At 46.0% G+C, this 20,927-nt stretch overlaps 1 protein-coding gene across 2 annotated transcripts; it reads left to right on the top strand.

The window, feature by feature from the left end:
* The first annotated feature begins 619 nt into the window (after window positions 1-619).
* OSGIN1 (oxidative stress induced growth inhibitor 1) lies at window positions 620-10,794 on the top strand. Of its 2 annotated transcripts, none has more exons than XM_054269346.1 (6): window positions 620-704; window positions 4,607-4,712; window positions 7,108-7,244; window positions 7,571-7,762; window positions 8,080-8,171; window positions 8,831-10,794. In XM_054269346.1, exons 2-6 carry the CDS (start codon window positions 4,628-4,630, stop codon window positions 9,822-9,824), a joined length of 1,500 nt encoding a protein of 499 aa, XP_054125321.1. In that variant the 5' UTR covers window positions 620-704; window positions 4,607-4,627; the 3' UTR covers window positions 9,825-10,794. The 2 variants fall into 2 exon arrangements, with proteins under 2 accessions (XP_054125321.1, XP_054125322.1); XM_054269347.1 differs by having other exon boundaries at window positions 635-704; window positions 4,610-4,712.
* Window positions 10,795-20,927: the final 10,133 nt, after the last annotated feature.

The raw sequence follows: 20,927 nt of genomic DNA, 5'->3' as shown, positions 1-20,927 counted from the left end.
TTTAACTGTGTATCAGCAGCCCTATTTCCTGGAAATTGTGGTTTCCAAACAGATGGCCTCAGAGATAAACATGTGCTTCATTTACTACTTGAACCGAACACTTTGGGATAAAGGTATTTCATTTGTGAAGGGCATTTTAAATTTAGCAAGCCAGATCAATTATTCCCTGAATTGAGTAAGATACCTTGGATGGAACCCCTGGTGGCTTCTGGGTTTTATGCAAGCAGTTTGACTCATTTTATTGCTACTGTGCAAAAGGCTTATAACACTTTATCTCACTGAAGAAAAAAAAAAAAAACACAAACTGAAATCAATCTTTTCAGACCCACTGTGTATCTGTGTGGTCCTGAGGGTTAAAAATGGAAAATTTGTTCAGTGCAGGACTTCTGACAGGCATGGTTCCTGCAATCCTGCTTTTGCTGTAGTCACATTAGTCATCTGAACATTACTAAGGAAGTTTCTCTGCATTCATTCAGGAGCTGGGAAGGGAAATATTCCTGCTGAGTCATGCTTATTAGTATTTTCCTTGCTCCACCTCCAGTCCCTTAGGCTCCTCCTCTCCTCTCTTGCTGCTGGTTGCCTACTATATTTAAACAGCTGTCTTGGAGCAGAGAGAGGATTCCAGGCTTGTAGTTTGGTTGGCTCTCCTGAGTGTACAGTCACTCTCACAAAGATCCCACCTCTCATCAGACCTGCTGCTAAAGGTAAGAAGGCTCCAAATAAGTACAGAGAGCTCTGTCTGGTGTACCCTAACATCAGTTTCTGACTGTCACAGGGGTGTTTTTAGAAAGGTGTTATTACATACCACAAAGTTGATTTTTTTTCCACATAGTTTAATTGTGTTTGGGGGGTAACTGGCCTGACATGCAAGAGTGATGCTGTAAGGAGAGAACAGCTTCTGAAACTTGTAGGGAAGTATAAAATGTAAAAGTTGTCAAGATCTCTGCCTTTTTTTTAAAGTACTAATTAGTTAAATATTAACCTCGTGAGACAAGTGAGTTGATGAGGAAATTAAGCTGAAGAAAACTATTGTTGCATCTCTGTTAGAATTGTTTAAAACTGACTTTTGTGGTACCTTTTTTAAACTCCCCCAGTGTTTATACCCCAACTGCACTGCTCTCTTGCGCTCTCCCCATGTGCTGTTCAGGCCACACTTGGTGATTTTTCCTTTAGCAAAATCTCATGGCTGTTACAGAGAGAGCTATCTGCCTATGGCTGATGTAACCTGGCTTTGCATTTCTCCAAGGATCACAGAGTGCCCTTGTCTTGCTAAACGTGCCTTTGCTTTTTCATTTGCTCCCTTGAAACCTGTTTCAGGCAGGCAGCCTGGAGCTGGTGCGAGCCACACTGACCGAGTTTGTGAGCTCCGGTCCCTCTGGACACGAGGGAAGGTATGCAGAGCTGGCCCAGAGTGAGCTGGGAGCATTGCGGCCAGAAACAATTATGTAACATCACACAGACACTGGAATGCTTTGGAAGCAGCAAGAAGCCAAGTTGTGAAACTTGCTGCCTTCTCCCAAATGAGGAGAAGGAAAGGGACGTTCATTTAAAGTAGGAAGCTCAGAGCAGGAGCCAAACTCAGTGTCACTGAGCTGACTAAGTGTGAGTGCCCAGCAGCCCACACTACATAAAAGGAGGGTGTGAAGAGCACTCTTAAGTTTCTTGCTATCTCAGGCTTTTTCCTGGTGCTAACTAGTTCAGATTAGATTGGCAATGAACTTCAATGTCCTGCTGCTTTGCAATGGCCTCTGCAAGAACAGGCTTTCCTCTACACTGCATTAGCTGCCCAGGTTTTGAGGTAATGGAGTCTAAGACTAAAAAAAAAATGTAATTAAGTAATTAAAATAATCCACCTTAACATCTGATGGGAGGAAAGGTGAATGTTTGGCCCAAAACTAAAATGCCTGAGACGCTCTGAGTTTTACCCCCAGAAGTCAAACCTTTAGCCAACAGGATGGGAGTAGCTATAAACAGGTTCAGCACCTGATTCACTTTCTACTTAAAAATAAGAATTAATAACTATGAATTACAGAGATGGCAGCTATAGAATGTGAAAGAGACTAACCCTTATTTCATCAGACTAACAAGTATGCTCCTCCAGCTATTAAAGTTTGGTTTAATTGCAGAAAATGCTCCCCTTTCATGTGCCAGGAGGCGCAGAAAGCAGGGGGAGGGCGGCAGCAGCAGTTATCAGTGAGCGGCTGCTGCTCTGTGCTTTATCAGGGTGGATAGGGGTGGCACGGTGCAATGGCCAGGAGCCAAGGCAACCTTCCTCTAAAGCAAACAGCACTGCCAGCCTGTCCTCTCCTGCCTTGTGCCTTTTTTGTCCCCTTCAGGCTCCCCCAGAAACGTGCTGGCAGCCGGCAGCGTGACGCTGTGCTCACACCTTACAAACAGCCTGGCAGCTCCTTCTCTGTGTGTGCCTCTGCTGCTGCCCTGAAACTGCTGCCCTGTGCTCTGCTGGGCTGGTCAGAGTCCTTGTTCCAGCTAAAATCCCACAGATGTGCATGCAGCTTTCCCAGGCATGCTGCTGCAGGGAGCTGTGGGGCAGAAACCTGCAAGGTTGCTCCCAGAGGTGTTGCTTCCCTCTTCCAGGCTCCCAGGAGTTTCACAGAAATATAGGATGTGTACTCTGTGTTAGGAAAAATTACTAAGAACTTCTCTTCTTGTGTAATACAGTGATGAAGAGGGGTTATTTGTTATCATGGAGAAGAAACTTCTGCTGACCTGCAGCTGGATGCTGCAGTTCACTGGTTTGAGGGGAACACCTGACTGGTCACACCAGTGTCCTGTTCCTTTGGTGTCTCTGGCAGTCCCAGCTGCTGGTGCTGAATTCTACTGATTGCAGCTCTGGAGCTTTGTGGGAAGGAATTGTTTGGGGGCAAACTTACAGCACAGTCTGCTGAAGGTGGTTAATGCAGGTTTTGGTTAATGTGGCAGAACCTGCCCAAAAGGCTGGAGGGATCCTTGAGTGGTTGGGCTGTGCTCCCACAGCATCCAGGGCTGTGGGGAGGCTTCAAGGGGAGCTCATCTTCTGTATGAATACAACTACCTTTGAGTCTCAATTAAATTGGGAACATAAGTTTCATTGAGATTCAACTCTCTTCAAAGCTAGATGCTTCAAATTACTTAAATTAGATAGCACAACTACAATGTCTTTTAAGTGGTTCATGCCCTGTCAGGCAAAATGCATAACAGTCTTAGAACTAATGCTGAGTTAAGTGGTAACAGGAGCCAGTAAGTATCACTAAACTGTGATCCAAACATTTGGCCAAGGCTGCAAGTTTTGAATTCATTTTATGTGATGAACCCGGTTATCTTGGAATGGAGCTGTTGAGCCCAGCCATGGCTGTGCATGAGAGCTGTCACATCCCTGCAGGCAAATGCACCCACAGCACTCCTGCTGAAGCCTGGAATCTGTGAATTGTGGACTCACTGCTGGTTTCCTGGCTGCCCAGTCAGTGAGCAGTGCTGTGCTGTGCTGGAGCTGCTGTGATGTAAATGTCAGCCCCAAAGAGGGGCATTACACTGCAGGAAAACATTTGCTGCCATACCTGTGTCGAAGGCAGTGATGTGCCAGGCCTTATGGCAGTGTCTGGTGCACTTGCCAAAGATCTGCACTTGGAAAGGGTGTGGAGAGTGTGCCCTACTGGACAAAGTTGTGCTATTCCATGGATTTTGCTTAGCTTTCCAAAATGACAATAAGGGTTTTATAAAAGAAAGTATTTTCTGTAGAATAACTTTAAAGCTTATGCTGATTTTCAGAAATCTCACATTTATTGTGGTAAAAATAACTTCTCTAGGTTAGCGACAGTAGAGTTGAATTCCATGGAAAACTAAAGTCATTGTTTGACGTGGTAGGATTCCTGCAGGAATGGCAGAAGCATTCACTGTTCACTGGATGTTTACATAATTATTAGATTAGTTTTGTAGATTCCACTCTAATGACACCTTAGTCTCCAAGATAATTATGCCGCATATTTTGTTCAGAGACTTGTTATTTACTTGTTCAGACCTAGAACTCTCCATTTTCTGGAAAATTGAGAAAGGAGGTTCCAGAACTAATCTACCACTTCTCAAAAAAACGTATAGTGATAGAATGGTACCTATTTGAAAATGCAGCCGGGAGATTTCCAGCCTTTGGGCAGAAGTCTTGAGTCAGGTTTCCTTCACTTATCAGTAAATGCACAAGTTACTTAAAGTGTTTGTGATAATGATACCATTTTCTACAGAGTATGGTCAGAAGTGAAGTTTTTATTAACAAGGTGCAACACTTCATTTAATGTATTCAGAGGGTTGCTGAAATTGCCAGTTGTCCTGGAGTAACTGGAATTCATGTCTGAAAAAGAAAGATAACTGTTCTGTCCCCCTTTTGTGGTGCATAATCAGAAAATCCTCCTTTTATTTTGGGGTCAGCAGGAGAAAAAGATAAGGAGGTCTGTCCTGAGTGTGGAAGTGTAATGTGACAGTCTGCAGTGCAAGGGTAATAGTACTTTAGATTAGCCTCAGTTTGTGGGCTGGAGAAAATCTTGTGGGGTTTTTCTTGTTTGTTTGCTTGTGTTTTTTTGTCAAAAAATGAAAATAATTCAAAATATATTTATTTCAGCAGGTGGATTCCAGAGCATAAATGCTTCCAGATGGGAAGATGTGTCCATTAGTGACCAGGCCTTCAAACAGGAGTGGGCTCAAGACAATTCCTGTTGTGATCATAGGTAAGTCCTCTCCTGCCAGGACTGCTGGGCTCTCCTGTGCTGTTGTTGCTTTGGACTTGCTGCCTTTAATTCTGTTCACTTCCACATGTTCTCACTCAAAGCAGAAATGCCTGACTGCTGTTTCTGCATCCTTTCCAGACAGCCAGACTTCCTATAACACTGAGAGACCTCTCAGAGTTGTGAGAAGTAAGGAACAAGATATTTTACAAATTAAAACACATACCTATTTTTAATGGTGAAATCGGTAACCTTTTGAGCATCTGTTCATCTCAGCCTGCTTTTTCTCTGTTGAATATTTAGAAGGATTTGAAACCTTTTCAGTACAGATAGGTAATCAGCTTGCTGGGATTATCTGTAGTGCTTGAATTGCAGGTAGGTTTGTGTGAGCTTTTCCACCATTATGTCTGTTTAGAAAGTACTCCAGATGCTGTTAAGCTTTCTTGAATTTTTCACAGATTTCTTTTAAAACATGAGTGAGCTACACTGATTTTGTACAGATTTAATAGACTGATAAAATGCAGTTTTAAAACCAGCTTAAAACCAGTTAAAAAACCCAGGTTATATAATAACTGTCTTCAACTAACTTCAAGAGGGATCTTGCAGTGTGAGGTGATTCTTGAGCAAAGCAATGATGTCAGAGCCTTCCCCTGTGACCAGCCATGAGCTGTGGAGGTGCTGGACCTTGCTCCTCTGAGCGTCCCGTGCCTTGCAGAGCTGGCTTCCCTCCTTATCTGGCACTGAATTCAAAGCCCCCGAGGCAGCTGCTCCAAAGTCAGAGCACTGCATCAATCACCCCTAATCCCTGCTAACAGCAGCTTTGACAAGGACACTACTTCTAGCATGTTCTTATCTGAGAATGCCTTTGTGCTGCTCATTGTAAAGGTCTCTAGGTGGGAAGGAGGATATTTTGGTGCCTCCCTAGTGCACCCGTACAGGGAGCCAGGGTGGAGATGCCCCTAAAGCCTCAGAAGCAGCACTGGGAAGAGCTGCACTCTAAGGAGGCTGTGGGGCTGAAGCAGCCCAGATGTTTCACTGCAGCTGGATAACACTGCATGAAGGCTCCAGCCACTTCCCCAGGCCCTGCTCCTGAAGGCAGTGTGCTGCCTCAGCTCTGCTGGCAGCCTCATGGAAGCATTTTAAAATATCTTGAGCCCCAGATGTTCTTGTGATCATCCATGTCAAACTTAGACGTGGTTCAGAATAAATCCTCTGAGTGTTGAGCGCTCAGGTGGTGAAGTTTGGCTTAGGTACCTCCTTGTACTTCCTAAAGCAAAGTAGTGACCTGAAATTTGTTGTATTTTACTATATCTGCAGTTTAGTTTGTTTTTAGTATCTGCTGCTGTTGGTTTTGGCCAACTTTCCTGCAAGTGGAATATTCCAAACGCTGACCTGCAGCTGCTGGCTTGTGTCAGCACGGCAGCCTTTGTCCCCAGCTGTGACACGGGCTGCCCCTCACATAGCTCACTCTTGGCTTTACAGCCATGACCTCACTTTTTTGGAATCTTCAAGGATCAGCCTTTGCTCCAGCCACCCTTGAGCACTGGCACCGTGTCAAGAGGCTGCTGTCACTTGGGCTCTCTCCCCTCCTCGTCACTGCACTGTCGTGGATTTTGGGCAGCCAGACAGGCTGGCAGAGACATAGACACTGTAAAATATTGAACATGCTGGAGAACAGCCATGTGCAAACTTTCCACGGGCTACTCTCACTGGGCTTTGGAGTCACACTGATCTAGTTTTTCCGCTGGCTGTTGGGTGGTCAGCAAAGGGGTTCAGCCATCCAGAAACCTGTTCAGTGCTGTGTTCTTGTCTTGACATGGCAGAGAGACTTTCCTTAACACACTGCAGTACCACAGTAGGGCTGCTTCCCATTTGAAAGTGTCCTCAAGACCCATTAGTCAAAGCTATATTGCCAAATATCCCTGAAAAGATGGAATTTCCTGCTGAGAAGAACTGGTTCCCCTTCACTTCAATAATCACCATCTTTTCTGGATCTTGTATCCTTTGCACAGTGAACTACTCTGCACTGGTGTGAAATGTGCTTCCAGGAGAGCTGAGGCCCCTGGTCAGCCCGTGATCAGCTTCTAGACCACTAATTTTAGAGAAATAACTCCATTCATCACCATGCTAGAGACTTCAAGCTTCAGTTGAGGGCAGCCTCTGACTTATTTAACCCTGTGTCTTTTCAGCAATTGCTAAGGACCTTGCAATGCAAATAGGAGCCAGTGAAGTGAAGGGTAAAATAAAATGCTGTCCCCAACTCCATCCAATAGGTGCATTCTGGAACAGGAAATCCCCTGTATCCATGGCAGTGTCATGTCTTTTAAATTGGTCTGCATCTTCTCAAAGAACTGCTCTATCTCCAGAAGTCTAAACTCTTCTCAATTTTGTTTTTCAGGGAATGGACCTTCAGGAATCTGTCTCTCATATTTGCTGTCAGGTTACACCCCTTATTTCAAAAGACATGCTCTTCATCCTCATCCTATTCTTCAGAGAAAACTGGAAGAGGCACCAGAAGTCTCTGTTTTGGACCAGGTGTGTGTAAAGATAAACTATGACATCCCAGCAAAGCATCCCAGGGGTGTATCATGGGTGATTACCTTGTTTGGATTTTCAAAGTACACAGACAGAATGAGCCTTAAGCACATCACAAAGCATTTTGCTTTGTAATCCAGACCTCCCTTGTCTGCAATGCCAGCGTTGCTGCCAAGATCCTGGAGGCAGCCCTTGGGCAGGAGCAGGTCTGTGTGCCCAAGCCCACTGCTCAGAGGTGCTGGAGTGACAAGCAGTAAAAATGGAATGGAAGCAGTTTGCTGCCTGGCACTACATGCCCTTTGAGCATCTGCTCCTTCTCTCTGCAGGATCTGGAGTATCTGTCTGAAGGCTTGGAGGGACGATCCCACAGCCCCGTGGCTCTCCTGTTTGACACCCTGCAGCGGCCAGACACCGACTTTGATGGGACAGCAGAATCTGTGCTCAGCTGGTGGCATGAGCCTGACAGAGCCATCCCCCACCTGGTCCTGGGCAGAAACGCTCCTGGAGGGGCCTGGCATGTAAGTGAAGTGGAGCCAGCTGGGGTCTGTGTGTTGTGTAATGGCCAAATGGGCTGACTGCAGAGAGAAAAGCTCCTCTAAAATCCCAGTCAGCTGTGTTACATCTTATACAGAGAGACAAGTGAAAGTTTAAAAGGAAAACAAGCCTTTATATTCCCCATCTCTTGTTCTTTTTGGAGAACATGGATGGTTTCCATGACAGCAGATCAGAGGAGATATCTTATCCATGTTTCAATATGGCACAAATGATGAAATCAGTAATCTTTCAGTTTTTAAATAAAAAAATAAAAGTTATTTTTCTTTGTTTCTTGTTCCAGTCTATAGAGGGCTCTATGTTTACCCTGAGCAAAGGGGAATGGATGGGACTCCCAGATCTCCCTTTCAAAGAATGGTTAAAGCAAAAGAAAAGGTGAGACATGCATGTGTGATCATCTGCAAACATCTGGAGATTTTTAGAGAACCTGGAATGGACTTCTTGAATGTAACTACCCATCTGTTATGGATGATTTTAGAGAGAGAAAGAACACTCTCCTGCACCCCAAAGCCAGTCTGTTTTATACTGAGTGATTCAGATAAAGTTGCAGTGCTGCTTGGAATGTGTCCTTCTCCATACCCAATGGGGAGATGAATCTGTGACCAAGAGTTCTGAGTAAAGCTTGAAATCATGGTCACCTGGCTTCTGCTGCTGCCCCTGATGACAATTACAGTCACTTCTGCTGCTGTGCATTCTCTGAGGTGCTGCTTCTCTTTACATGAGTCACAATTAATCTTAAGAAGTCCAGGTGTTAAAAATGGACTTGGAAGCAAGATATTAGAGGAAGGCTTAAATAACCAGCCATGTTCTTGGGGTTGGGATTAATGCTACAGAAAGCTGCCTGTGTCCAACAGCTTCTGGACCTGACTGTTAGCTCTCTATGTCAGGAATAACTTTGCTGAAGTCAGGGAAACTAGATCAGTCTTCTCTGTAGTGCCAGGGTAGATGGCTCTAGGATACATTGAGTGCAAGAGGGGACAAATTCCAGTCTCTTACTTAACTGCTGCTTGACCTTTGTTTGTCCTTTATTACAGAGGCCTCAAAAACAATAGAGCCACAGCAGAGGACATTGCTCAATATTACCAACACTATGTGGTGAAGAAAGGACTGCAGAAGAATTTCAGATGTGGCACTGTTGTGACCTCTGTGAGGAAAGTGAGTGCAGAGAGCATCTCCAACCACACCCAGAAAGATCTGCAGGAGGATAGTGACTCAGTCTGGAGCTCTAATGAAAAGAGTGCAGAGGTCTTTCAGGTGGATGGATTTTTCAAAACTATGGAAGGTGATAAAGAGCTCTTCTCCATCTGTGCAGAAAATGTGGTCCTGGCTACAGGAACATATGACAATCCTACCTGGCTTGGGGTCAAGGGAGAAAACCTTTCCTATGTCCACCACCAGCTGTCTGCCCTTGAAGAAGCAGTGAAGAATAACAGTGTTGGCATCATGACAGATCCAGTCTTGATTGTAGGTGCTGGTCTGACAGCTGCTGATGCCATTCTCTTTGCTCACCATTGCAATATTCCAGTAATCCACGTTTTTCGGAGACGAGTCACTGATCCTGGCCTTATTTTTAACCAGCTCCCCAAAACAATGTACCCTGAATACCACAAGGTCCACCAGATGATGAAAGAACAGACAGCTGCCTGTGCTGGGCCCTATGAGCACTACATCAGCCTCCCTGAACATCACGTGCTCTCCTTTGGCAAGGACAAGAAATGCATCTTTCAAGACAAGAACGGCTGTCAGAAAGCTTATAAAATTTCCATGGCTCTTGTTCTAACTGGCTCAAACCCCAACCTCTCCTTTCTGCCAAATAATGGCACTGACTTGGCCCTGGACAGCGAGCAGCCAGTGAATCCCAAGAGGAATCCCATAGATGTTGATCCCTTCACCTATGAATGCGCTCAGGAGAAAGGGCTCTATGCCCTGGGGCCTCTGGCAGGAGATAACTTTGTGCGCTTTGTGCAGGGAGGGGCTCTGGCTGCTGCCAGCTCTCTGCTAAAGAAAGCCAACAAAAATCCCCCCTAACAAAAATCCCCATCCCTGTTCTACCTCTGCGAGGGTGGGTTAGTGCTCCTTCCATCAAATCATCTGATCTGGGTGTCCTCAATTCTAAAGGCCATTCCTGGTATTCTTCAAGGTTATATGGAGAGTTAGTAAGTTCCTGCTGAGTTATTTGAGATGATTAAGTGACCAAATACAGGGTGGGTTCCACACACAGCAGTATTTTCAGTTCCTGGGAATTCAGCTCCTTTTCTGCATACCTGTGCATGGTTACTGGGACTGAAGCTCGTGCCTGGAAAAGCAAGGGCAAGACAGGAATTGCTCTTCTATCTAAAACCCTCCAGGTGACCAAAAACTTGGATTGAGGAATCAATGTTAATCATTTTCAGATAGCAGGCCCACAACACTGTGTCTGTTGCTGTCTTACAGTGTTTTATCATGAAACAAAGTAAACTGACCTGGTTTTATGTGCTCCTGTGGTTTGGCTGTATGTCCTTGCTAGGCCAGAAATCACTGCCAGGTGCTGCAGGTACCTCTGGCACATGGGGAGTACTCTGCCAGTAAAAACTGACATACAAGCACTCAAAACTGGATTGTCTCACTGACACCAGCAACACGGAATATATGGTTCTTTTAACAAATCAAGAGATTCCTGTGATGGGTTCTTCTCCTTCCTGAGAAGAAATGGTATTGATTTGCAGATAATTGGTTTGCCATCTTGCAGCTTCCTTCTTTCTGAATCCTAAACCTGTGGTAGCCAAACTCTTGGCAGCTGCTGTAGAGACAGGCAGAACTAAAGGGGAGCTGCAGGTCCATCCTGGAGTGCCCACATACTGTATGGGGCTCCTGCTGCATGGAGGACTCTGGAAAGGTGCAATATGTTATATACTGGGTGAATTACTAATGTATTGTGTTTTTTAAAAAAATATTATTTGTATAAGAGGGGAAATGGCACAGTCACTTTTTGGTAGCTTTATGCTATATATATATATATATATATGTACTTTTTATACTGTTTTTCTAGAAGATTTTTATTGGCAGAATATTTTGTTACAGTCTTTCAGTCTGTTCTGAATCAGCTGGGGTAGATGGCAGTGGTGCCTAATGTTGTAAGCAGCATTCTTAACAGACCTACAGGGGCTTTCATGCCTCTCACAGGAAAAATTTCTGTCATGGCTAATTTAATTTGGTGTAAAAACAGACTCTGCTCCCTGTGCTGCACTGAAGCTCACTGACATCAAAAGGCCCTGAAAAACTGACTGGGACAAGACATCTGTAAATGAATTGGCCTGGAGTTGGGATGTGAGAGGGGCTTGTCTGTGAATTACTGTATCACTTGAATAATTTCTCTGACTGACTACTCTTGTATGAAACTTTTCAATAAAGTGATTTCAGACTTACCTTGTGTTTGTTTTACCTCTGAATCTCTGACCCAGAGAGGACCTAATGAACTGTTCATCACCATCATCTTCCTGGTGAGTACCAGGGCATGGTTTGTGCCTGCTAAATCCTCCATCCCTCTGTTCCCTAGGAGGACCCTACTGTGAAATTTCTCTATTTATCTTTGTCTCTCCAGTAGGATGAAGAACCCTTGTGAGGTGCTGTGCCTGCCTCTTGTGAGGCTGAGAGTGCCAAACCAGGTTATTTACCAGGCTTGTTCTTGCCTGGGGGATCTTCGATCTCTTTCCTGTTCACCTGCTCTCTCCTCCTGTCTGCAAAATAACCCCAGATCACAGCCTAGGCCAGAAAGTCAGCTGAGACAGTTTAGATCAGAAGGGGCATTTGAAGGTGTCTAGTCCAGCCCCACTAAAGTTAGAAGTTGCTCAGTTAGACCTCATTGCTCAGTGCCTTGTTGGGGAAAGCTTTGACTTTTTCCAGGACACAGATTGCATTATCAACATTTGATTGCCCCGTTCAACATTTTTCCACCTTTGTTGTCCAGAATTGTAGGATATTTTCCTAACTAGCTGAATTGTCCCTATTGCAGCTTAACTACTGCCTCTAGGTTTGGTGGTTTTGTATTATTTTCACTGCACAGCTCTGAGAGGAGTGGTTCAATGTGTAAAAATATCAATATTCACTCTTCTCTGCAGGCTGAGACTGAAGTGCCCTCAGTATTTTGTGAACACAGGAGAGTGGAGGGAATGAGTTTCCTGGTCTCTGTCCTTGCTCAGTGGCCAGAGGGGTGGTAGTGCCCTCAGGGCTCTCTTTGGCAGCATTTCTCTACATGAGCTGGTACTTTCCCCTGACTCTCTTATCCTGGCAATGTGGGCATTCCAAAGGAGGGATAATGTAGTTCTGTGGTCTTCTGCAGCTAACCTTTGCTAAAAAACGTTCAGTGATCAGTGCTCACCTCTCTGAAAATGCTGGTTGTGGCCACATCTTCCTGTCTCGAAAGCAAATGAGGAGAACAAAAGCCAAAGTGCATTGAAAAAAAACCAAGGGGCACTGGCATGTGCTGGGAATGAGGTCACAAGATTGGTGTCAAGTGAAATGCAGCCCTTCCCATGGCTGAGATCAAAGTCACAGTGCTCATGCTGATCATTCCTGCATCCCATATTGCATTATGCTGCACTAATTTGCCCTGCACAGGAGAGCTCCTAACTGGGTCAGCAGCCTGAGCCTTGGCTGGGGGAGCTGAGGGTCTGAAACCACCTCCCTTCCTGCCCAAGAGGGACAAGCTAATTGCAGCACCGGAAAGGGAAGGGTTTTTTCACAATTGATGCTTAGAAAATATCCTACATTGTGCCCCCAAGGGCTGTCAAAGCAGAGAATCTCAATAGCAGAATTGGTGGTTTAGTCATCAACTGCAGATCCTCAGGGCAAGGCTGTGTGCTGCTTATCCAAGCTGTCACTCAGCTCTCTGTATCCAGGGAGGCAACTGTGAATTATTGTTCCAAAACAATCAGCTGTGAGAGTCAACAGATACCAGCTTTGTTATGAGTGCAATTCACCCAAGCATTGCAGCCTTGACCTGCAGCATGTGCCAGGGCCAGGAATAAAACCAGGCTCCTCCTGGGCCTCTGCTCTGCCTGTGGTGGTGACACAGCTCTGTCAGGGGACACCTAAATGCCTCCCCCATCTCCGGTGCTGCTGCTCAGGCCAGCCTGGAGCCTTCCCTGGGGAGGCAGCCGGGGGTTTGACATCTGAGACCACCCTGCCTCTGTCTGTCCCCTGCCAGCCATTCTGTGTCCCCTCCTGCTGCCCACTGGGGGGCTCCCACAGCCACAGTGCCCAGAGCAGGGCCCTCAAGCAGCTCCTGCTCGGCTCAGTTTGGGTAGGGTGGATTGTTTTCCTCATACAGAGCTCTGGCTGCAGCTAAGAAGTGATGCTCATCCCACCACAACGAGGGCTCCATGTCATGGACTCATTTTCCCTTCTTCAGGGCTCCTCAGCAGAACAAGCTCCTGAGACCTGCTGGGACCTGCCAGGAACAATGCGAAATGATGCCTTCAGAACCCAAATCAAGATTTGAAGTTTACCAAGAAGACAAAAAACAGAATTGTGGTTTTTTGATTTTACTGTGTTTGCGAGTCCTTGTGGTCATGGCTGATGTATTTTAATCACCTGTGGGTGTGGCAGAACTGAGTGTACAAGCCTGAACTCAGGTACATTCATTATGCAATTAAAATACAAAGTTACTGCTTCTGCTTTTTGCTTAGGTGAAGGTCTTGTGAGATGTCAGAGCATGTTCAATGAGAGCTTTTGTTTCTTAAATGAAGGGAAGGGTGGCCTCTATGTAAAAGGAGATATCTTTTATATATCACCTAAATTGAAATAATTTCAGTAAAACAGTCTTGGGAGCTCCTTTGACTGTTCAGCCTTCACTTTTTTGGCAGCACTTGTGTCTTTGAGCACAGGACTAAATCCAGCCACATCTTGGCCAGACCACTCTATTTAAAAGGCCTGCAGAGCACTATGATACATTGCAGAACCAATGATTGCCCAAGTCTTAGCTTTAAAAGGGCCCTTAGGGAGCTGTCAGCCTGCTGCAGATGTAGTGGTTTAAATTAACCTGCTTTATTTGTGAAATACAGATATTTGTGGGCAGGCCAGCTGCCAGCACATCACTGCTGACTGACAGCTCCTGGGGTCAGGCTAAGCTGCCTGTGACACTTGGGGAGTGGATGCTGTGGGACAGTCCTTTGGCAGAAGAGGTTTCAAGGTGGAACAAACCCTGGAGGCTCCAGGGAAAAATATCTGACTTCCTTCTGCTCCATATGGGCACCCACGTTACACAGCTGGGCTTAGGAAGAAGGAGATACAAATATATTGATTTACAGGAGCACAGCAGGCAGCCCTCATGAACTTTTTGCAAGGAAAGCAGAATGGGTTTTGTTTTCCAGGCCAATTTTTTCTGGTTGCATTCATTTCTTGGAAGCACTGTCAACAGTTCTGCTTTGTTTTACGTCTACACCACAGCAAGCTGGAAAGAGGGGAAAGGAAGGGAATCCTGAGCCAGGCAGCAACCATGCACAGGCAGCGTGGCCCTGCTGCACAGCCAGCATCCCTGCCAGCTGGGAAAACTGCTCTGGAAGGTGACAGGGCTATTTACTTATGATATTTACCCTGCAGGTGAATTTCCATATCTCAGTCTCACTGGAACTGCAGGGGCTGGGAAAATGAGGGCAGGAGTGTGGTTTTTAATTGTTGAGGTGTTGTGAGGGGTTTAGGATGAGGTGAGAGATGAGAATTGACTCTAAGTTTTCAGAAGGTGGATTTATTATTTTATGATATGATATGATATGAAAATGATATATTAAAACTATACTGAAGAAAGGGAAAAGAGACATCAGAGGCTAGACATCAAGGCTAGAAAGGAATGATAATAAAAACCCATGACAGACTTAGGGAATCTGACACAGCTGGCTGTGATTAGTTATTAATTAAAAACAATTCACATGCTAGATAAACACTTTTCTAAATTACTTTCCAAAAAAGTAAAACATAGAGAAGCTGAAGCTTCTCAGCTTCCTAAGGAAAAAAACTTGATGAAAACATTTTTCATAAAATATAAGAATACCACAGGAGCTGGGCTGGGGCTGCAGCTGCAGGGCTGTGGTGCCTGGGACGGGGTGCTGAGGCACAGTCTCACTTTCTGTGAGGCACTCTCAGGACTCTTGCTGGTCAGAGTGACCGCAAGATAAGTTGAAAAGTCTCTTTTCCCAGCCCAGCAGTCAAAAAGGAGTCAGAACTCTTCAATTCTCAGTCTCAAGGTTGTTTATTGTATCTTATCTATAAAATTCTTTCTCCTGTCCTGCCAAGGTCCACTCAGCAAGGCAGCCCAAGGCACTCTGCCTGCCCTGGGGTGGTGTTATCTTTTTATACTAAAAACTACGTGTACAATACTTTCCAATTACTTCCAATACAATTAGTATTCCAAATACTTCCAATTACTTCCAGTAAAATTACTTTCCAATACCTATCACCTATGTTAGACAGTGAGCTTCTACTCTAAACCAATCCAAAAGTGCCAACATCACAGCAAAAGATGGAGGCCAAGAAGAAGGAGAAAGGCTGGACACACCCAGATCCCTCCATCTTGCCCCCTGAACCCCCATTCTAAAAACCCAAAAAATTTATTTTCCACCCCATGATAAATTCACTATCATTCTAAACTGTTGTGGCTTGCAGATCTTCATATAAGGTTGGTAATTTGCTCCATGGGTCATAATCAAACCACAGGCATCTTGGGCTCTGTGCCAGGGTCTCTGAGCCACCTGGCAGGGGTCCTGGCAACCCAGGAGAGCCAGAGGGATGTCCTGAATTCCAGCAGGGCACACTGGGGCTGGGCACAGCCTTAGAGCAGCCTCAGAGCCAGCCCAGCCCAGGGCTCTGCTCGGGGACACAGCTGCTGACCCAAACTGGGAGTGAAGCTCACCAGGGGTTGTGGGCAGGGAGACTTCCTGCTGGTGACGAAGTGAGGATTTGGGGATTTTGTGTCGGGTAAATTTCCAAACCTGAGTTGTGCTTTTGTAACCCACTGAGGCTTTTGCCAGAGAGGCAAACTTTAACCAGAGGACAAGCAAAGGGCAGGATGGAATCATTCCTATAATGGCAAATAAATAGAAAATCAGGAGAGCTGTGTTTTTTTAGGAGACCACAGGCAGTTTTGGATCTAAAACATTCATTCTTTTGGAGAGCCAGCCCAGTGGAGCAATCCTCATTTACAACTTGGCATTAATTCCCGAGTTATCCAGCATTACGGTAACTCAGAGTCAGCAGAGGTCTCAGAGGCACCGAGAGCTTTCAAAGCTAATAAACCAACCAATAGATCTTTCTATTGAAAAAGCCAGGGAATTTCTATGCCAGAAAAAAAAAAATCTTTGGTATTTTCCTGGGGTAATAAATGGACTTTTCATTTTAAACGTCAAGATCTAGCAAAACCAAGCAAATGACAAAGTGGTGGGATGCTGAGTGCAGATGCCCCCATGGCTGCAGTGCCCTGGTCCATGCCAGGTTCATCCCATCCCTCATCCAGGCACCCTGCTTGGGAATCCAGGGACACAGGGATCCTTGTGCAGCTGGGAGGAACAGGAACACACACAGAGTGTCATGAACACGGTGACACAGAGAGGGACGAGATCTGTCTTCCCCAGCTGCAATGGTGGCAAAAAAGATGGACAGGATGCCCAAAGTTAAGGTAGCAGTGTTGTTTCTAAGCAAATCTGAATTGCTGGAAAGTTTATGCCACGTGAATCCATGTGAATCCCTCATGCTGTGCAGCTGAGTTTTCCTTTTTTTATTTTTTTCCTTTTTTCCCCCTTTGCTCTGGTTGCTGGGATGCCAGGGGTGGATTGGCTATGTTATCAGACCACAGCCTGGGAACAGCAGCAGCACTGGCAGATACTGAGGGATTTCACAGCTGATGCTGCTGCACAGCTCCGAGGGTGGCACAAGCTGTGGGACATCCCACAGTGAGGGGGCAGTGACAGCCCTGCCCGAGCTGGCAGCCCTCATGGGGCACAGGGCAGGTGTGGGGCCTGCCTGGGCAGGCTCTGACTCTGCAAGGAGAAAATCCAAGGAAAGGGAAACTGGATCCACACGGGGAATCCACTGCTCAGCAGTTTTCCTGGTTGGGAAGGACGGTGTCAGCCCAGCCAGGAGGGCAGAGCCAGTGCTGGGCTCAGGGATGAGAGCATGGTTTCAGGCTCAGATGTTGCAATTGAAGATTTCCCTGAGCCCTTTCCAGCATCTGTTTGCCAAACTCCCTTTGAAGTTGCTGGAGCAGCTTTCCTGTAAATGCTGCTCCTGTCACAAGATCTCTGCCCAGGAAATTGCAGTGATAATGAACAGTGAGAGGGAAGGGTGGCATTTCATGTGAATGAATTACAGTGATGGGCACTGCCTGAAGTGCCCTACTTGCAAAAACATCCTTCATGCCCCATATTGCACCTTCATGAAACTTGAGCAAGAAATTTCTCAGGAGGGTGAATAACTGGCATTGGTTTTGGTGGCTGGAGTAAAACTGGGGTGGCTTGGGGCAGCACATTAATGCATGCAAGAGGCAACCTCTGCAATACATTGACCTGATCTAACATGTAATAGCCAGAAGGTTTTCTCCTCTGAAAATCTTTAAAATCCTTCTTCTGTTTTACTTGGAGGGGAAAGCAAGACCTTTGGAAAAGTTTCACTAAAGGCAGAGGCAGAAAGCAGCATTTGATCAGGGACTTACAGCACAGCCTCAGGCATTGCAGTGAACTCTGTAACCTTTGGCATCTTAGGGTGGGTTTCTGGTCCCCCTTTGGGCTAATGCTCCATTTCAAGGCTGGGAGAAATTTCAGAATTGTGCTGCACCAGAAGTGGTTTCTTCCTCTGCATAGTTCTAGGTTTGATGTACAGATGTTTATAAGAAACAAAAGAGGTTCCCAGGGTCTGCTGTGGGGCTCTGCAGCAACCACTTGTACTGATTTATAGTGAAGATGACTCTCATCCTGAGGCTGATATAATTTCTCATTCCTGAAAATCTAAATATCAATTTAACTGTTTTTCAGGGAGCTGGAGAAGCAAGAGTCTGAGGAAAAAAATCGAGTTATATAAACAAATATTCTCTGTCTGATGTAACACTCCAAATACCTCATCCACTGAGTCATCTGGATATGACATAACAGGGGAGCTGGATGAGAGCAGGCCAAGTGAGTTGTTCTCACCCTGAAACAAAGGAAAAGAAATCAAAGGGAGGTAGAATTGCCATTCCCAGGCTTCCCTGTGACCTTCCTTGTGATCTGTTACGTCCATTTCCACCAAAAATTTCCTCTTCCTTTAAACAATGTAGTGGACACCCCTCTGTCCCAAGGGATAAAGGCTCATTGCAGAGGAACTGATGTAGCTCTGCTGGAGCAGATCCCCATTTGCAAGTGGAGCATGGGACACTTTCCCAGTGTCAGGTCAGGAAAACTGTGGGAATTTAAAAGCAATCCCACAGCTAAAACAATAAAGTCTGGCTGTGGTCGAGTGTCACCAGAGATGAAGCAGCCCTTGTGTGTGGTTCCAACAGCCTGGGAGTGCTGCACTGGGAAGGGAGGCAGAACTGCACAGGATAAAATGGATAAAATGTTCATTCTCTCAGGGGCTGAATGTCTGATCCCCACTCTCTGTGGGGATGGAAGGTCCCAGAGGCCCCTGCTGGGTGAAAGAACTAATCTAAGCATTTTCAACACAGAAATAGAATTGCTCAGGTGTAACCCAGGTGTATCCCAGGTGTATCTCAGGTGTATCTCACCTGTATCCCAGGTGGGTTCCTGCTGCTGCCGTTCCTGTGGTTGGCGAACGTGGTGTGAGAGGAAACGGGGGGGAAAATGGGGAAAATGGGGAAAATGAGGGAATTTGGGGGAATGAGGGAATGGGGAAAGGGAGAAAATAGGGAAATATGGGGGAATATGGAGGGAAAGGAAAAATGGGAAATGGGGAAAATGGGGGAAACAGGGGAAATGGGGGAAACAGAAAACAGGAAAATGGGGCAAATGGGGAAGATGGGAAAATGGGAAATGGGGGGGAAATGGGGGAAATGGGGGGAAAATGGGAAAAATGGTGGAAATGGGGGGAATGGGAAATGGGGGAAATGGGAAATGGGAGAATGGGAAAAATGGGAAATTTGGGGGAATTTTTTGTGGAATTTTTGAGGAATTTTTTTAATTTTTGGGGCAGATTTGGGAAATTTGTTTGGAATTTTTTTTAAACTTTTGGGAGGTTGGGGAATTTTTGGGGAATTTTGGGGAAAGTTTTACGGAATTTTTGAGGAATTTTTTTAATTTTTGGGGCAGATTTGGGAAATTTGTTTGGAATTTTTTTTGAACTTTTGGGAGGTTGGGGAATTTTTGGGGAATTTTGGGGAAAGTTTTAGGGAATTTTTTCGGAAATTTTAGGGGGATTTGGGGAATTTGGGGGGGTTGGGAATTCTCAAAGGATTTTGGGAATTTTTGGGAATTGGAGAGAGATTCTAGATTGGAATTGGGGAAGATTTTGAGGGGTTTTGGAGGAATTTAGGGGAAAATTGGAGAGAATTTTGGGGATTTTTAAGGAATTTTTGAGGACTTTATGGAGGGGATTTGGGGAATTTTGGGGGAAATTTTAGGGGAATTTGAGGGAGTTTGAGAGGAATTTTCAGGGATTTGGGGGAATTTCTGTCTCTCACCTTTTGCCAGGGGCACTGAGCGAGGCCTCCCTGCAGGAAATTTGGGAATTTTGGGATCCAGGAGGGCAATTTCGAGATCCCCCCTCCTCAAATCCCAAATTTTTCGGGGTCTCCCCTTCCCAAAATTCAAAATTTTACACAAAATCCCTATTTTTTTTTATGATTTCCCAAGCCAAATCCAGTTTTTCCCTTTTTTTTTTTCCTCCCAAAATCCCAAATTTTTGGTTTCCCAAAACCCCAATTTTTTTGGGTTTCCCCTTCCAAAATACCCAATTCTTGCAGTTCTCTCTCCCAAAATTCTAAATTTTGGGGGTTTTCCCCTTCCCAAAATTCCAAAATTTTGGGAATTTCCCTCCCCAAATCCCCATTTCTGGGGGCTGTTCTTCTCAAAAATCCCAACTTCTGGGTATTTTTCCCTCCCAAAACCCCGATTTTTGGATATTTCCCTCCCAAAATCCCCTTTTCCCTCAAAAAATCCCAAATCTTTGGACTTTCCCCTCCCAAAATCCCAAATTTTGTCCAAAAATCCCAAATTTGGGGGGCTTCCCCTCCCACAATCTCAAGTTTTTCCCCAAATGCCCAAATGTGGGGATTTTCCCTCCCAGAATCCCCAACTCCCCAATTTTTGGGGCCCTGGAACTTTTAAAAAATTTTTAAAAACAAGTGATTGGCGTTTTTCAGATGTGGCTGTGCAGACGAATCGTGACACAAAGTAGTCCCACTCGGTGCTGGGAGTGCGGAAGCCGAAAACGCGGAGGGATATCAGGAATCGGTTGTGCAGGGTCACAAGCTGCGGAGGGATCTCTCCGTGATGCGGCAGAGAGAGGTCCGGCAGAGGGACACAGGCGGAAGGATATATGCAAGGCGCTGCTGTTTTCGCCGGCTGTGGTGCCGTGTATAGACCCGGTGCCGGCAGAAGGGGCGTGACAGGGCACAGGGATGCCGGCTGTGGCTGCGCAGCGGCATGCAGCGGCTCGGAACCGGGACCGGGCTCGGAACTTGGACCGGGCTGTTCCAAAGCGGTGGCGAAAGCAGTGGGGAGTGGGGGTGGCGGAGGGGCCGTGGAGATAGAAGTGCGCATGCGTGCGGCTGATCCCGAGAGCAGCGCTGTGGTTGGATGAGCGGCGCGGAGTGATATTGCTGCTGCGGGGCATGTGGCAAATGCGCACGCGTTGGTTGCGTCACTCGGGCAGCGTGAGGGAGCTGTGATGGCAGCGGGCGGGCTAGGGGGTGTGGGAGGTGGCGGGGCTGCGGCAACGGGACGCGGGGCTGCGGCTGCGATTTACTACACCTTTTACGACAGTCGCGATTTACGGCACCTTTTACGACAGTCGCGCTTTACAGCGCTTTTACGGCAGTTGCTTTTACGACACCTTGTGTGACAATCGCACTTTACGGCACCTTTTTATGACAGTCGCGTTTTACGGCAGTCGCGATTTGCTACACATTTTACGACAGTCGCGATTTACGACACATTTTACGACAGTAGCGCT

This window comes from Melozone crissalis, unplaced genomic scaffold (genome assembly GCF_028551555.1).
Source record: "Melozone crissalis strain CALT ecotype California unplaced genomic scaffold, PUWL_Pcris_2 ptg000007l_1, whole genome shotgun sequence".
In the NCBI taxonomy this organism is placed as follows: Eukaryota; Metazoa; Chordata; class Aves; order Passeriformes; family Passerellidae; genus Melozone; species Melozone crissalis.
Note: the sequence above shows the minus strand (reverse complement) of the source record. Positions and strands in the feature narration are given on the sequence as shown.

What these genes read in the sequence shown, in the direction of transcription:
- OSGIN1 (XM_054269346.1), top strand. Translation starts at nt 4,628, where the DNA reads ATGCTTCCAGATGGGAAGATGTGTCCATTAGTGACCAGGCCTTCAAAC. An exon ending in AAGTCTCTGTTTTGGACCAG is followed by an intron (nt 7,245 to 7,570) that starts GTGTGTGTAAAG and finishes TTCTCTCTGCAG; the next exon opens with GATCTGGAGTATCTGTCTGA. An exon ending in TGGTTAAAGCAAAAGAAAAG is followed by an intron (nt 8,172 to 8,830) that starts GTGAGACATGCA and finishes CCTTTATTACAG; the next exon opens with AGGCCTCAAAAACAATAGAG.